Here is a 17729-nt window from a genome sequence, read left to right as displayed (position 1 = left end):
GTTGATATTGTCTGTATATCACGTTAATATTGTCTGTATATCACGTCAATATTGTCTGTATATCACGTTGATATTGTCTGTATATCACGTTGATATTGTCTGTATATCACGTTAATATTGTCTGTATATCACGTTAATATTGTCTGTATATCACGTTAATATTGTCTGTATATCACGTTGATATTGTCTGTATATCACGTTAATATTGTCTGTATATCACGTTAATATTGTCTGTATATCACGTTGATATTGTCTGTTTATCACGTTAATATTGTCTGTATATCACGTTAATATTGTCTGTATATCACGTTAATATTGTCTGTATATCACGTTAATATTGTCTGTATATCACGTTAATATTGTCTGTTTATCACGTTTATATTGTCTGTATATCACGTTAATATTGTCTGTATATCACGTTGATATTGTCTATTTATCACGTTAATATTGTCTGTATATCACGTTAATATTGTCTGTATATCACGTTAATATTGTCTGTATATCACGTTAATATTGTCTGTATATCACGTTAATATTGTCTGTATATCACGTTAATATTGTCTGTTGTCTGTTTATCACGTTAATATTGTCTGTATATCACGTTAATATTGTCTGTATATCACGTTAATATTGTCTGTATATCACGTTAATATTGTCTGTTATCACGTTATATTGTCTGTATATCACGTTAATATTGTCTGTATATCACGTTAATATTGTCTGTATATCACGTTAATATTGTCTGTATATCACGTTGATATTGTCTGTATATCACGTTAATATTGTCTGTATATCACGTTAATATTGTCTGTATATCACGTTAATATTGTCTGTTTATCACGTTAATATTGTCTGTATATCACGTTAATATTGTCTGTATATCACGTTAATATTGTCTGTATATCACGTTAATATTGTCTGTATATCACGTTAATATTGTCTGTATATCACGTTGATATTGTCTGTATATCACGTTGATATTGTCTGTATATCACGTTAATATTGTCTGTATATCACGTTAATATTGTCTGTATATCACGTTAATATTTTCTGTATATCACGTTAATATTGTCTGTTTATCACGTCAATATTGTCTGTATATCACGTTAATATTGTCTGTATATCACGTTAATATTGTCTGTATATCACGTTAATATTGTCTGTATATCACATTAATATTGTCTGTATATCACGTTAATGTCTGTATATCACGTTAATATTGTCTGTATATCACGTTAATATTGTCTGTATATCACGTCAATATTGTCTGTACATAACGTTAATGTCTGTTTATCACGTTAATATGTCTGTATATCACGTTAATATTGTCTGTATATCACGTTAATATTGTCTGTATATCACGTTAATATTGTCTGTATATCACGTTAATATTGTCTGTATATCACGTTAATATTGTCTGTATATCACGTTAATATTGTCTGTATATCACGTTAATATTGTCTGTATATCACGTTAATATTGTCTGTATATCACGTTAATATTGTCTGTATATCACGTTAATATTGTCTGTTTATCACGTTAATATTGTCTGTATATCACGTTAATATTGTCTGTTTATCACGTTAATATTGTCTGTATATCACGTTAATATTGTCTGTATATCACGTTAATATTGTCTGTATATCACGTTAATATTGTCTGTATATCACGTTAATATTGTCTGTATATCACGTTAATATTGTCTGTATATCACGTTAATATTGTCTGTATATCACGTTAATATTGTCTGTATATCACGTTAATATTGTCTGTATATCACGTTAATATTGTCTGTATATCACGTTAATATTGTCTGTATATCACGTTAATATTGTCTGTATATCACGTTAATATTGTCTGTTTATCACGTTAATGTGTGTATATCACGTTAATATTGTCTGTATATCACGTTAATATTGTGTGTATATCACGTTAATATTGTGTGTATATCACGTTGATATTGTCTGTTTATCACGTTAATATTGTCTGTATATCACGTTTATATTGTCTGTATATCACGTTAATATTGTCTGTATATCACGTTAATATTGTCTGTATATCACGTTAATATTGTCTGTATATCACGTTAATATTGTGTGTATATCACGTTAATATTGTCTGTATATCACGTCAATATTGTCTGTATATCACGTTGATATTGTCTGTATATCACGTTGATATTGTCTGTTTATCACGTTAATATTGTCTGTATATCACGTTTATATTGTCTGTATATCACGTTAATATTGTCTGTATATCACGTTAATATTGTCTGTATATCACGTTAATATTGTCTGTTTATCACGTTAATATTGTCTGTATATCACATTAATATTGTCTGTTTATCACGTTGATATTGTCTGTATATCACGTTAATATTGTCTGTATATCACGTTAATATTGTCTGTTTATCACGTTAATATTGTCTGTATATCACGTTAATATTGTCTGTATATCACGTCAATATTGTCTGTATATCACGTTGATATTGTCTGTATATCACGTTGATATTGTCTGTATATCACGTTGATATTGTCTGTATATCACGTTGATATTGTCTGTTTATCACGTTAATATTGTCTGTATATCACGTTGATATTGTCTGTATATCACGTTAATATTGTCTGTATATCACGTCAATATTGTCTGTATATCACGTTGATATTGTCTGTATATCACGTTGATATTGTCTGTATATCACGTTGATATTGTCTGTTTATCACGTTAATATTGTCTGTATATCACGTTAATATTGTCTGTATATCACGTTAATATTGTCTGTATATCACGTTAATATTGTCTGTATATCACGTTAATATTGTCTGTATATCACGTTAATATTGTGTGTATATCACGTCAATATTGTCTATATATCACGTTGATATTGTCTGTATATCACGTTGATATTGTCTGTTTATCACGTTAATATTGTCTGTATATCACGTTGATATTGTCTGTATATCACGTTGATATTGTCTGTATATCACGTTAATATTGTCTGTATATCACGTTAATATTGTCTGTATATCACGTTAATATTGTGTGTATATCACGTTAATATTGTCTGTTTATCACGTTAATATTGTGTGTATATCACGTTAATATTGTCTGTATATCACGTTTATATTGTGTGTATATCACGTTAATATTGTGTGTATATCACGTTAATTTTGTCTGTATATCACGTCAATATTTTGTGTATATCACGTTAATATTGTGTGTATATCACGTTAATATTGTCTGTATATCACGTTAATATTGTCTGTATATCACGTTAATATTGTCTGTATATCACGTTAATATTGTCTGTATATCACGTTAATATTGTGTGTATATCACGTTAATATTGTGTGTATATCACGTTAATATTGTGTGTATATCACGTTAATATTGTCTGTATATCACGTTAATATTGTGTGTATATCACGTTAATATTGTGTGTATATCACGTTAATATTGTCTGTATATCACGTTAATATTGTCTGTGTATCACGTTAATATTGTGTGTATATCACGTTAATATTGTCTGTATATCACGTTAATATTGTCTGTATATCACGTTAATATTGTCTGTTTATCACGTTAATATTGTGTGTATATCACGTTAATATTGTGTGTATATCACGTTAATATTGTCTGTATATCACGTTAATATTGTCTGTATATCACGTTAATATTGTGTGTATATCACGTTAATATTGTGTGTATATCACGTTAATATTGTCTGTTTATCATGTTAATATTGTCTGTATATCACGTTAATATTGTCTGTATATCACGTTAATATTGTCTGTATATCACGTTAATATTGTCTGTATATCACGTTAATATTGTCTGTATATCACGTTAATATTGTGTGTATATCACGTTAATATTGTGTGTATATCACGTTAATATTGTCTGTATATCACGTTAATATTGTCTGTATATCACGTTAATATTGTCTGTATATCACGTTAATATTGTCTGTTTATCACGTCAATATTGTGTGTATATCACGTCAATATTGTGTGTATATCACGTTAATATTGTCTGTATATCACGTTAATATTGTCTGTATATCACGTTAATATTGTGTGTATATCACGTTAATATTGTGTGTATATCACGTTAATATTGTGTGTATATCACGTTAATATTGTGTGTATATCACGTTAATATTGTCTGTTTATCACGTTAATATTGTCTGTATATCACGTTAATATTGTCTGTTTATCACGTCAATATTGTGTGTATATCACGTTAATATTGTGTGTATATCACGTTAATTTTGTCTGTATATCACGTCAATATTGTGTGTATATCACGTTAATATTGTGTGTATATCACGTTAATATTGTGTGTATATCACGTTAATATTGTCTGTATATCACGTTAATATTATCTGTATATCACGTTAATATTGTCTGTATATAACGTTAATGTCTGTTTATCACATTAATATTGTTTGTAAATCAACTTAATACTGTCCCTATATCTCCTTGATATTGTCTGTATATTACATTGATATTGTCTGTTAATCAACTTAATATTGTCTGTATATTATCTTCATTGTTACAAATATGTAAAACACCAACTGACCAAGGAAGTAACACGATTGACACATTCTTATTGTCATCAGTTTATTATATGATTTAAGAAGAATGGTTTGTCCTATATTCTAGGACAACACATGCCTCATCGAAAATTCCTGTAGAGCAGCTGGCGAGCAGAGTACTGACCACACTGCGTATTGTTCCCCATCGACTGACCCCCACAGCTGGACCTCTGGCTCTACCCTAACAGGTAATATTTGCCGATCTGCAAAAAATCCTTTGGCAGCAATTTCAACATCACTTTTTTCGCATTTAACGAGGATTATTTAGCATAAAGATATCACTTCAAAGAAGTGAAGTAAGATTTTGAATTAGATAATGTCGCATGCAAACGAAAGGGAATTTCCACGTACATTTTTACTTGAAAATCGTTCTTGATTCACGTGCACTAACGAAGTCAGTTGATTCCCCAACTTTTTATTTGGTACTTATAGTGAACGATTTTTGTTGAATTGTATTATATTTATTTGACGGTGTATATATTTAAATGATTTATAATGAGATTGTATTTTGGTCCTGTATGACACGGCATCTTTCTCTGCAGAGATCAACACCTACACAGCCACGCGGTCCGGTTGCCAGTGTGGTTTTGATAAAACTAGGTTTGACTGTGCCTGTTGCAAAAATAACGGCTGTCAGTGCGGAGACGCAAGACCCCACATATGTATTTACTGTGAACACGTGGATTCATGTTCTTCCTACCCTGATATTGTCGAATAAATCTAACGAAGTTTATTTTCGAGTTTTTTTTTCATTTAATATTTTGTCTTATGTTATCTGATGTCTCTCAAGTAACGAGTCCCTAACCGTGTATCAAATCTAGGGAGTCCGAAATGATGTGTTCAATCCCTAACCGTGTATCAAATCTAGGGAGTCCGAAATGATGTGTTCAGTACCTGACCGTGTATCAAATCTAGGGAGTCCGAAATGATGTGTTCAGTCCCTAACCGTGTATCAAATCTAGGGAGTCCGAAATGATGTGTTCAGTCCCTAACCGTGTATCAAATCTAGGGAGTCCGAAATGATGTGTTCAGTCCCTAACCGTGTATCAAATCTAGGGAGTCCGAAATGATGTGTTCAGTCCCTTACCGTGTATCAAATCTAGGGAGTCCGAAATGATGTGTTCAGTCCCTAACCGTGTATCAAATCTAGGGAGTCCGAAATGATGTGTTCAGTTCCTGCAGTCCGTCGATGATTTGTGAAATATAACTGATTTAAATATAAAAGGAAATACCATCTATCAAAATAAATGATAACTTAAAATAATCTCTTTTCATATGAAACATTAGTAAAACACCATTTACCTCGAATTGTTTTTATTTGAATTAATGTAATTAATACGAGAGAAAGCTTGTGGCTCTGAAATTATTCTGATATCAAGCCGTTTGTCTAGCAGAAGTGAACTCAATTCTACTATACTTAATATGTCCTTCACTAAACACCCGTACACAACAATAAAAGCAAGCCGACATTACACACAATCTTTGAAAGTCATTTGAGAGCTCCACAAATGCGAAGCGCCACAGAGACATAGGGTATACAATAAGAGTCATTTGAGAGCGCCCCACAAAGAGAGAATATGCATTGAGAGTCCTTTGAAAGCGCCACAGAGAGAGAGAGAGAGAGAGAGAGAGAGAGAGAGAGAGAGAGAGAAAATATGCATTGAAAGTCCTGGGATAGTGTAGCTGACCGAACTGGGCGTTGAAACCATTGTTGGCTCTGAATGTAGCTAAGTGAGCTGGGTGTTGAAATCAGTGTTGGCTCTGATAGTGTAGCCGACTTGAATCGGGGATCAAACCATTGTTGACTGTGGTAGTTAACACTGGAATGGAATGGGTGTTTAGGCCATTGTTGGCTGAGAAAGTGTAGCTAACAGAACTGGGTTTTTAAACCATTATTGGCTGAGAAAGTGTAGCTAACAGAACTGAGTTTTTAAACCATTGTTGGCTGAGAAAGTGTAGCTAACAGAACTGAGTTTTTAAACCATTGTTGGCTGAGAAAGTGTAGCTAACTGAACTGTGCTTTTAAACCATTGTTGGCTGTGAAAGTGTAGACTAAACTTACCGGAATTTCGTTGCGCCACGCAGGGTCTCAGTGTCTGACCAGTTCCGTGGTCCAAACTTCAGCCAGTACTGGCCGGAACCCCGCGAAACTGAATATATAGCCCTAGTAGCCCCACCCCCAATCTGTATTTTCCCGTGCTACTCGCGTATATACGTAGCCAACTACCCGAACCGGCTAAGCTACACGTACCCTGTTACCAAATATAACCAGGGGAAAACCCCACGTCACCAACGCTAGGTGGCGCTAGTTCCTACTTTCCAGCATGGCCGCCAAGCCGACAGACGATCACGGAGGTTAAAATACAAACAGAACCAATCCTGCTACACTTGGATATTAATATGGTTTTGTTGGATCACTCCATTGCTTAATTCACTTTTTGGACTAATTTGTTCCCGTATCCTGAAACAAAATTGTTTTGTCATTTCCTGTTTACAAAACCATTTACAACACCATCTGTCTAAAACTAATCCACAAAATGAGACAGAATTAAGAGATGGAACATTAGACACAAGTTAACACACTGTTTACTCTGAAATTCCAATACGATCAATGAGGTAAATCGATCAAGCTACACCAATAAACTATGGTCTTATTAATATGATGAAAAAATACTCTGAAGCCAAAAGTCAACAGCTACTTATTCATATTATTCCTTTTAAAATGTAAGCATAATATTTGTAACCGTTCATTCATTAGATAAGTTATCCGGAAACGAAAGAAAACGAAGTGGCTAGGGACTTGGGTCATTGCTGACTGTGATAATGGATACAAATAGGTATTTAAACCATTGTTAGCTGTGATAGTGAAGCTAATTGAAATGGCCGTTTCAATCGTTGTTGGTTGTGATTATGGAGCCGATTATTGACTGTGATAATTTAGCCGACTGGACTAGGCGTTGGCACCATTGTTGGTTATGATGGTTTAGCTAGCTGAGCTTGATGTTTACACCATTGGTGGGTATTAAGGTGTAGCTGACTGAACTGGGTGTTTACACAGTTTTTGGCTGTGATGGTGTAGCTAAATGGAATGGGTGTTTTCACCATTGTTGGCTGTGATAGTGTAGCTTCCTTAATAAACCATCGTTATTCAATGTGATGTAAAACACGCTGGCCCTGACAAGCTATACGTTTAGATTATATCCTGAAAGTAAATATACTGTCTGATGATTTGGGATATGATCTTTGTAGTTTTTATTTTAAGACTTTCGAAAAAAGTAACCAATTGTTTGAAACTTGATTATTTAAAACATCATATGTTGAGTGAGGTAAAAGTCAAGTAACATACTCATACATGTTAAGGTAGCTGGCTCATCAATTTTGAAATAACTAACTTTTTTTCGTTTATACTTTTTAATGTCCGTATGGATGGCTAGTGTCCATAAATGATGAAAAAAACATGTCATTGAGCTTATTTTTTCGCTAGCGCCAGTTAAAAAGCGTCTCCTTGACAATGCACAGATATTAAGCATATTGGGATAACCAGTCGGTCATTAAAGACGAAGAAAAATTAATGGAATGATACATTAATTTTTTCTGGTTGATACATTTTTGTATCCATATGTATGTCCAATGTAAGTTAATGAACAAAAAACAATATATTAAAGATGTAATGTTTATTCTAGTCTCGATCAAATACTGTTTCCATGACAACAGCTGTTCTAAATATGAGTATAAATATAGAGCAAAACAAGATATCAAATTAAACATGATAGGAAATAATGAAGGAATAACTAACTTTTCTCCATTCAGTTTTTTTTGCACCTTAATGGATACCTTGTATCAATAAATGAACAAAAAACCATAGGTCATTGAGCTTATTTTTTCGCCAGGTTTAGTTTAAAAAGTGTCTCCTTGACAACAGGCCCTAAAATACCAGAATAGATGTACAGCGAAATGAGATACATACTCCCTAACTAAACATACTAAAAAGTAATGAAATAATAACTAACTTTTTTTCATAGGTGTTTTTTTGTGCACCTATGGATATCTTATATCAATAAATGAACAAAAAACCATAGGTCATTGAGCTTATTTTGGTTCTAGACTTAGTTCAAAAAGTATCTCCTTGACATGATTTTCCAAAATATTTGTACAAGTATACATGTAATTAGCCTTATCATATGTCGATTTAAAAGCGATATTGAAAAGGATATATAGCTTGTTTCTAAAAGATTCGTAGTGGCGATTCAAATCTTCATGAAAATACAAATGGAAGGTATGTCAGTTGTCAAACAAAACAAAAAAATTATATTTACTTCAGAAGCCATAGCAACATTATGCCTTAGCAACATATTTGTAAAGTATTTGTACAGGAACCAATTTTCTATGCTTAGTAACAGTGACCTTGACATATGACCTTTAAACAAGAAAAGCAATCCCAAACAAGCACTTTTGTAAGGAAGCACTGTAGGAAGTTTGAGTTTAATTCCACTTTTCAAACTTCCAAAAGAATTTTTTCAAGATCAAAATATGAAGTTCAATACATGGCAAATGGTAAATATTCAGCAGAATTTTGCCATTATATCACTGATAGCCATCTAATGTAGGCATTAATAAAATAAGAATGGTGTGGATTGTACACTTTGTATTTAGCAAGCTTATCCAAATACTTTGTGTATTTGTAGAAAAATTGCAACGTGTATATATTGACACATTATTCTGCCATAATATTATTTCCACTTTTAGACTTATAAGGTTTCCAAAAAACTTACACAAAGCTAAAAACTTGTTGATTGGCATACCAAAGAATGACAGACATATTTTTAACAGTATATATCTAGAGCTATAAATCAAAACATTTTGAATTGATCTTTGATCATACATTGTCAGTTTTGCTTATACTTCATTTACACACATTTGCAGCTCTGAAAAATATCGCCCAACAGTGTCAGCAATTTTTGAAGATCTGGTCACTCTTACCCCTTTCATACCACACTTCTCTCCAAAAACATTTCTTATACCATCCACTCCATTCCTTGTGTATGCTAATTTCAAACAACTATAGTTTAGTCCACTGCCTGCAGCTTTCCTAGCCATAGCTCCACTTAAAATCTTTCTCCCTACCAAACCTTTCAAAGAAGGTAGGTTCACTCGTACTCTCTTTGCATATCCATGACTCTCTTTTGCTGAATCAACCGAAAATGTGGCATTTGCATAACTCTCATCAGATATTTCTAATTTACTCTCACGCACCAGCTTTTGTAAAGAAATAACATCTTGTACAGCATCATGAGCTTCGTAGTTAGATTTGGTTATTAGTTTGAACAGATTTGGTTGTGAATATGAAGAAAGGCCAGGCATCCCAATCTTGAACAGTAATTTAGTATCAAGAAATCCTGACACACATTCTAGAAATTCGTCTGTTTTACCAACAGCCTCCAATGCATTCAAAAGCAGTGGACAATCAAAATTTTTGATATTGTGTCCAACAAGGAACACGGGTGGTGTTTGTTTCTTCAAATATGTAATGAAATGTTGTATGGCTACTGAAATTGAAACAGAATTAACAGGGTGGCCTTTATAAAAAAGTGTCCTGTTTATGCATGTGAGCCCAGTAACTGTAGATGCTGTAGGCGATATTTGGATACGTGGTATCACATAGGTGTCAAAACTTTCCTCTCCAAACACTGCTGCAATTTGAGTGAGGTGAGAAGTCCTAGCTGCAAAACATAAGAGTGTTATTCATTTAAATGCATGTTAATAAAGTCTTATACCTGAGATAGTGTATAAAAATATATAGGATGAGTTTTATCACACAACAAGAGATCCCAGAGGGATCTTGGCGCCCACCATTGAATGATCTTTATAGGTTCCATGTCAGATTGATCTTTTCTCTATTTTCCCTTCCTCTTACTAATCTGTGCAAATTGAGAAACATCTCTCAAGTACTTTTCAAACAATGGGAAGCCAATATATGAAATTTGATCCCTTAAGTACTTTCTAAGAAATAGTGATAACAAACTTCAATTATCAAAATCCAAGATGGCTGCCTGTCGGCCATGTTGTTTTCCGACTGGTCTCACAATGCAATATGCATAACAAGGCACCAAGGGGAATCTACATATGAAATTTGAGAAAGATCCCTTTAGTACTTTCTGAGGATTAGCGATAACAAGAATTTTTCACGGACGGACGGACGGACCACGGACGCAGGGTGATTTGAATAGCCCACTATCTGATGATGGTTGGCTAAAAAGTCAAAATGATAACCTCATACTGGTAATTATGGCAGAAACTGTCTATATCACTGTGTAATCAATAGGGTTGGAAATCGAATGCATAGTTATGTAAATTCATATTTTTTTAGCAATATAAATATACTTGAGATGTGCATGGATCTATGTAGGGATTAACTAACCTAGCCCTGTACTCTCAAGGTCAAAGTAAACTGCTGAACATTTCTTTGGTAGAGGTGAAGTCTCCATTGTAGGTGATGGTTGAGGCTCAGGAATTTCTTTAATGGAATCAGCTGATATGTCCAGGGTATCTATGGCGGGATGGTATGACGTGCCTTCTCTAATTTCATTTGCTGTGTTTGCCTGCATTCTATTGGGTAAATAATACCAGAAATTATAGTAAATGCTTTCACAACAAAAAACACTTTTGATAGTCTGTTTGTTAACTTACTTAGATATATACAAATACATCTACATGTATATTGTAGTGGATAAAGACACAAGGTGCTAAGCTAGAAACCTGGTATGAGACTTTTTTTCAGATTTTGCCATTTCTAGTTCTACATGTACATTATAATTATGTATACAAATCCATTATACCTCATTGCCTATGTTCTTTACATTTTCACCAAGTTCAATTCAAAATATTTGAGAAAATTATGCTCTGGAAACCAAAATATCCCAATAACATTTGAAGAGTGTATAAAACATTGTCGGTATCATTGACAAATGTTGATATAATTCTGTTTTTAGTAGAATCTTGAAGTTTAATAATTTCAATTTCAACCATACAATAGTAAAATAATGCAAAATTACATCAAACCTTTTTGCTTTTAATGCAAGTCTTTTTTTCTTTGCTTTTTTTGTTGTTGCAATTGCTCTCCTGCGCCGATTTTGTAAATCTTTGAGAATTCCCAGCTTCAAGGTGTGTGTACCAGGAGATAATCCAATTTTTCTGTGAACCTGAAATTATAAAATTGGAAAAGTCTTGAAGCATATTGCCTGTCAAAATAAAAGGATGATTATGCACTGGTGTTTTTCATTGGTACATTGTAATGCTGAAGCCAGCATCAACACAAAAACAATTACTAGTTCAAAACAAGAGGCCCAGAGGGCCTGTATCGCTCATCTGGTTTCAAGAGATATGAAACAAGAATGATGCTTAAGTATATTTGTCACTGGTATTTCTATGTCAATATATCATAAGCATTTTACATGGGTACATGAACATTGCTTTTGACGAAATTTGTTCAAATTCCGATCATTGGTTATGAAGAAGAAGTCAATTGTTGACGGACGGAAGGACGGCGGACAGACGGACAACAAACGCCACGGTATGGCATAATAGATATTAAGTTGAATGTATCATTATTCTAATTTTAAACTCACCATTGATAGGTAAGTGTGTCCTGAATTCTTTTGCAGAACTCCCCCAGCTACCCTGTAGTTCAAACTAGCTGAACCACTATAGTGTTGTGATTTTGGAGCCTTTGAACCAACAATTCTGTTAAAACTTTCATTAGCCTGGGTGCTTCCAAGTGATGAAAGTTTCTCAGCATGATGAATATAGGAGTTAAATACTTCGGTCAAAGTTTGCTGGAGTTGGGGGTCAGTGATAGGTTTGCCATGAGGAAGAGATCTGTAAACCTCCTTTGGATTTGATATGAATCGACACCAGGATTTATCACATAGGCTGTGGTCACCAAATGGATGTCTGGACAGTGAATCAAGACCTTTCTTCATTCCTTCAGTATTTCCACTGTTTTGTGCAATTACATAGTTAAAACATTTAATTATATATCTGATGATGGTAGTTGTCAGTTTCTTGTTTGTTGCTTGAAGTTTGTACAAGGTTTTGCTGAAATTCTTTTTAACATGATTTTTGTCAGAAATTTTCTTTATGTTGACATTTACATTTTGTCACAGCCTAGCAATTGTTGTGGAGTCATCATCAGCTATTATAGTCTGTGTTTTGAAGCCTCTGTTTATGCAATCTGATACCATGTCTACGATCATATCCTGCTCCATTGCCTTTGCTGAACCATTCCAGTTTTTTCTACAGTCGTGGTCAGAAGGTGACTGGTCCTTGCTATCCGCACTTGTGCACACCCTGCAGGATCGCGACCTCACTCTGTAGTTAGTGACTTTGCCAGTGTTTTTGCCAATCATAGAACAATGCCCTACAATTGTACAAAAAATAAATCTTATAATAAATAAATGACATAATGTAGATGCTTCACACACACCTAGAACAGAAATTGTTCTCAGACAAGCATTTAATTGATAACTGAATTATAAATTTCAAAAATTGCCAGAATGTAGGTAACAATGACCAAAAAGATGTTTCAGTGACAAGGAGCCTCTACTGTATAGTAAAAAACATTCAGGTCAAAAAATAAACTTTACTTAGACTCTTACATGATACATGCATGTTGTAGTGAAGGATAGTGATATATTCCACCCGAGGTATCGTAAAGTGTTGTAACACCTGAACCTTGTTCAAAATTAATTTTATCCTTCACTAAATAAGATAATGTTTAAGTTCATGCGCAAACTATATGTTTGCCACTTAGGAGTTTATTGCTGAATCAGATTTTGGTGTTTATTTTATAAAATGTTCTCCCCTTGGGTGGAATAGACCTACCTGTATCTGACAAGGTACATATATGAAAGAGTATCATGATATTATTGAAATATACATACCAGACAAACTGTTATATGCTTTCCCACTGCCTCTCTTTTGCCAACCTGCATCTACAGAAACTTCAATATTGTCTTCTCCTGTCATCCTGATAAAAAAATTGTTGTATAAGTAACACTCATTCTAAACATATACTGTTATCTATCTAACTTAATGTTGTGTCCTATGATTCAAAATAAAAACTCATAATGACTCAATACTCTCTTTTTGTTATACAGTGGAACTTCGTTAACTCGAAGTCGACGGGACCACGAAAAAACTTCGAGTTATCCGAGTGTTCGAATTAAGCGAGTTATCGTTTTTGGTGAAAAGTTTGGTCAATATTTGTCAACATTATATAATCATTATAACTTCGCTCTGTCGCTCATCAGTTTAGTGTGAAGACATGTCAATACATGTAAATATATATGTAATGTTTCGTTATGTCACTTGTAATTTGGTGTAGTTTTGCCGATATACACTCATGATAAAGTTTCTTTCACTAAGTCACTTCAATAACGATCTGATGTGCAAGTCATGTTTGCAAAAGGTAAACGATAAAACGGAATTCGACAAAATAACAAGTTATTAATGTCAAAACAAATAACCTTTTAAGTTTAACACAGATTGCATACAAAACGTAACAGAACCATTACCTTTTATTGGACATATATAAAATACTGTTTGATCGGCCTACTTACTTTTTATTGATAACCACGCCATTTCCATGTGTATTAGCACCGGAAGTTGGGCTGCGCATGTGCGTATAAAATGTTACTGTAACTGAGTTGGTGTTTTATCCGATTTAATAGACAGCACTGACCGTTACAGTTGTACTCTGAACACCTCGGCAGTAATTAAGCTATTGTTTCAACAGTTTAAAGATTTAATAGGCGCCGGTGACTATAATTTCTACACCTGTAAAAACATCAGCCGGGTAGATCTACCGGTGTGTCAGCTAGAGATTAGTTCCGCTTGAGCGAACGGGTAGATGAGTTGTTGACTATCGTGTGTACTGATATCGGCGACCGCCTTGGGAAATTACCTGATGTAAGTAAAGCAGTACTTTTTATCACCAAGACTTGTTGTTATAAGATTCAACCGACAATTTCTTTTATGAATTTATGAAACACTTATAATAGCATGTAGGTTTGTAGTGCCGTTATGTTCAGTATTACAAACGGAATTTAGCTCTTAAAAAATGTCGGCGTTTGCCACCGATCGACGAAAATTATACTTCGAGTTATTCGAACATTTCAAGTAGGATTTTTATTGCTGGGACCAAATTTTTACTTCGTATTATCCGAGTTTTTCGAGTTATCCGAATTCGAATTTTCCGAGTTTTTTTTACTAAGATAAAGAGAGAATTCGGCCGGGACCGGCGAGGTACTTCGAGTTAAGCGGGGTATTCGAGTTATCCGAGTTCGAGTTAACGAAGTTCCACTGTAGTTGAATTTCATGTTAATATTGTAGATTTTTTATTTTGATCGGGAATATTGTTTAATTTCTACTAAGAGCTAAATTGTCCTATGTTGATATTTTCACTCATACATGTGTTAACCATGCATGTTCAATAATCTAAAACAAGTCTAAAACACAAATTCATGTATAAATCTTACTCTGTTGTTAATTTTTTTTCCTCATCCATCCATTGCTCTGTTGATTCTTTTGCAAGTGCCTCCATTGCCTCCCCAGTTTCTCGTTGTCTTCTATCAAGCATTGCATGGCTAACTGCTGGTATATTAAGTGATGTTAGCAAACTGTTCACTTGTGTAGTTCCAATGCCTGCATGTAGCATACCTATAAATTGAAGAATAGATTTGGGAATTGCTTAAATTGTGTTGAATTATAATTGTATGATAAATGTTAAGAACTTGAAATGACAGCTAATACATGTATCAGCTAATACATGCATCATGTATTGTTGATATAAAATTGCAATACAGAGGTATTCACTATTTTTTTTAACAAAAATTCAGTTTTCAATTATAATATATATAAGAAAGTATCACAAGTATGTACTCTTTTACATATTGTATATTAGATACTACAATAGTTAAAAAAATTGTGCAACAGCTCCACAGCACACCGTACATTATAAACTTTTATATACATGTATTTACTGAATATGACACTAAGTTAAACTTTAAGTGAACAATATGTATTGATATATGTACATGTAGCTCAGAGGTTTATCTATATAAAGAGTGTCCTACTGCAAATTGACATGTACACTGTAAGCATCATATAGTTAAAAAATGAACACTAAGAATATTTTAATGTGATTTAAAATTGTGTTCATATTTTAGCTTATTTATTATGTGTACATGTAAAAGTTCAAGGAATAGTAGAGAGCAGCCAGTCTGGCCCAAACATGTGACCCTCAATTTACTGCCCATGACTGAGCTAAGGGAAACTCCTCTAAAGTCAAACTAGAAAGTGACTGTACCATTATGTACAGTATCTACAATTACAACTTGCTACATATAAAATATAGTGAATGTTTTTGGTTCCAAAATTGAGGATTAATATAACATTACCAGGTATATATATCCTGGTCTATAGAGACAAACTTAAAAATATATTCAACTTGCATTATATATATATGGTTCAATCATTCTAAGCTTATACTGCTAGACTAAATTAAGAGAGATTTTTTTTTTCAAATAATGAAATTTAATAATTAAAAAAAAATCCAATATTCAATTACCTAATGTGTTAAATGTTTGTTCTCATAAACATTAGGTCTATGTTTTGATATGCCAGTTTTGCAAGAATCAGACATGTAGAATAGGCACTTGGCAGCAAAATTATTTGAAAATCAATATATGTTCAGGTGAAATTAAAATAAAAAATGAAAAATTTCTTGAGCATATATGTAGATATGGGATTAGTCTTAATTAAGCCTCATGTACATATGTAATACATGTATATGGATGGCAATCTGCAGGCTAACCCCTACTGCAGGTTGCTGTTATGAAAAAAATATACACACACACACTTACCTGTGGCTAATTTTGTGTTCATGTCAAACACTTGATGGTCGTGTCTTTTCCCTGTTGGAATACTATTCATAGCTCTACACAAAGTGTTGTCGCAGGGAATCTTTAGTAAAGCTCCGAGGCCATAGTTTAATATGTGCGTCGTATGTGATAGAGTTAGGGGTATTCCACACGTTTTACAACCAGACAAACCATCAGCAAGTACCCCTAATTCCACAACACGTCTCCCGTCTCTCCACCTATCATCATCACCGACATCCTTTACCTCTCCAACACACGACGTCGACAGGTCCGGTGAAATTACGCCACCACAGTAACTATGGTCTTCTTTGACTCTCTCCGCGTTACATCGTCTTCTTTGTCCCGTCAAAATCTTATCTCTTCTACTTTTAAAACTTGACGAACGATAATGTCCTAACTTGCGTCCCATACCTACATGTTATCTTAATGATTCCAAACTGCAGACCGTTGCTAGCATCTGTCAGCGCAGCTGTCAGCAAGCGAACGTAAACAAACCGGAAGTGCATCCGATTGTCGTGAAATATTATTATTTAACTCAAATTACGTGATTAAACCCATGTTGCTCAAAAACCGAAAATTTCAACAACAACTATGTAATTTTGAAGACTTAGGTGCATACAAACCTTTATTATTTTATTTTTCACCGAGAAGATATGCCGACAACGGTTTTTTTTACGATGCGCAGGCGCATTCAAAAACGGCCGAGCGAGCTACCTTAATACAAAACAAGAGGCCAAGGGCCTCGTAGCTCTCTGGACGTTGATTTGAAATCCAGCTTGTTTGTATATACAGTTACGTGCCAATTTTAGTCTTTCAATTTTTTTTTTAAATTTTGCTATATATTCTTTGTATTTTCAACTTTTTCAATGAATTTTCCTGACTTTGAGTATTGATCGTTTTCAATGAAATTTTGTACTCTTATAGAGAATTATTTCCTGTTTCATCTCATAATATTTTCACCGTTTTCCGATGTTTATGACTAGAGAAATCATATACATTTATAAGTCACCAAAGGTCACAGGTCAAATTGGTCATCGATACAGTATCAATGCGACATGCTTTCAGCTTGCACATTATCACTTCATAATACAAATCATCAATATATATGCATATGACTATAATTAATTAGAAACCTATACTCTCTCCAAATTTGATTTAAATTATCTGATATTTACCATATTTACACAAGGTAC

The 17729-nt window shown here is 33.5% G+C and overlaps 2 protein-coding genes across 3 annotated transcripts in view; one reads left to right on the top strand and one right to left on the bottom strand.

Moving 5' to 3' along the window:
• The window catches only part of LOC117345406 (von Willebrand factor D and EGF domain-containing protein-like), a 52048-nt gene extending 46718 nt beyond the window's left edge, over nucleotides 1-5330 (top strand). The window contains exons 19-20 of the mRNA XM_033908482.1: nucleotides 4665-4785; nucleotides 5140-5330. Coding sequence (XP_033764373.1) covers nucleotides 4665-4785; nucleotides 5140-5315 — 297 coding nt within the window. The 3' untranslated portion in view covers nucleotides 5316-5330. The remainder of the gene's footprint in view (nucleotides 1-4664; nucleotides 4786-5139) is intronic.
• A 2926-nt stretch (nucleotides 5331-8256) lies between these two features.
• On the bottom strand, nucleotides 8257-17162 carry LOC117345391. 2 transcript variants are annotated; one of them, XM_033908468.1, is made up of 7 exons: nucleotides 16519-17162; nucleotides 15133-15313; nucleotides 13537-13622; nucleotides 12223-13013; nucleotides 11657-11796; nucleotides 11016-11203; nucleotides 8257-10317 (listed from the first exon to the last, which is right to left on the bottom strand). In XM_033908468.1, exons 4-7 carry the CDS (start codon nucleotides 12574-12576, stop codon nucleotides 9494-9496), a joined length of 1506 nt encoding a protein of 501 aa, XP_033764359.1. In that variant the 5' UTR covers nucleotides 12577-13013; nucleotides 13537-13622; nucleotides 15133-15313; nucleotides 16519-17162; the 3' UTR covers nucleotides 8257-9493. Both variants share the same exon structure in this region; 1 of them encodes a protein (XP_033764359.1).
• Between the last annotated feature and the right edge of the window lie 567 nt (nucleotides 17163-17729).

Source organism: Pecten maximus, chromosome 2 (genome assembly GCF_902652985.1).
Source record: "Pecten maximus chromosome 2, xPecMax1.1, whole genome shotgun sequence".
NCBI lineage: Eukaryota > Metazoa > Mollusca > Bivalvia > Pectinida > Pectinidae > Pecten > Pecten maximus.
This window is presented reverse-complemented; position numbering and strand designations above follow the sequence as displayed.

Coding starts and splice junctions, on each gene's coding strand:
- LOC117345391 (XM_033908468.1), bottom strand. CDS start 12,576: ATGAAGAAAGGTCTTGATTCACTGTCCAGACATCCATTTGGTGACCAC. Junction 11,204..11,656: donor CTTGCATTAAAAGCAAAAAG/GTTTGATGTAAT, acceptor TTTACCCAATAG/AATGCAGGCAAACACAGCAA. Junction 10,318..11,015: donor CCTTGAGAGTACAGGGCTAG/GTTAGTTAATCC, acceptor TATGTTTTGCAG/CTAGGACTTCTCACCTCACT.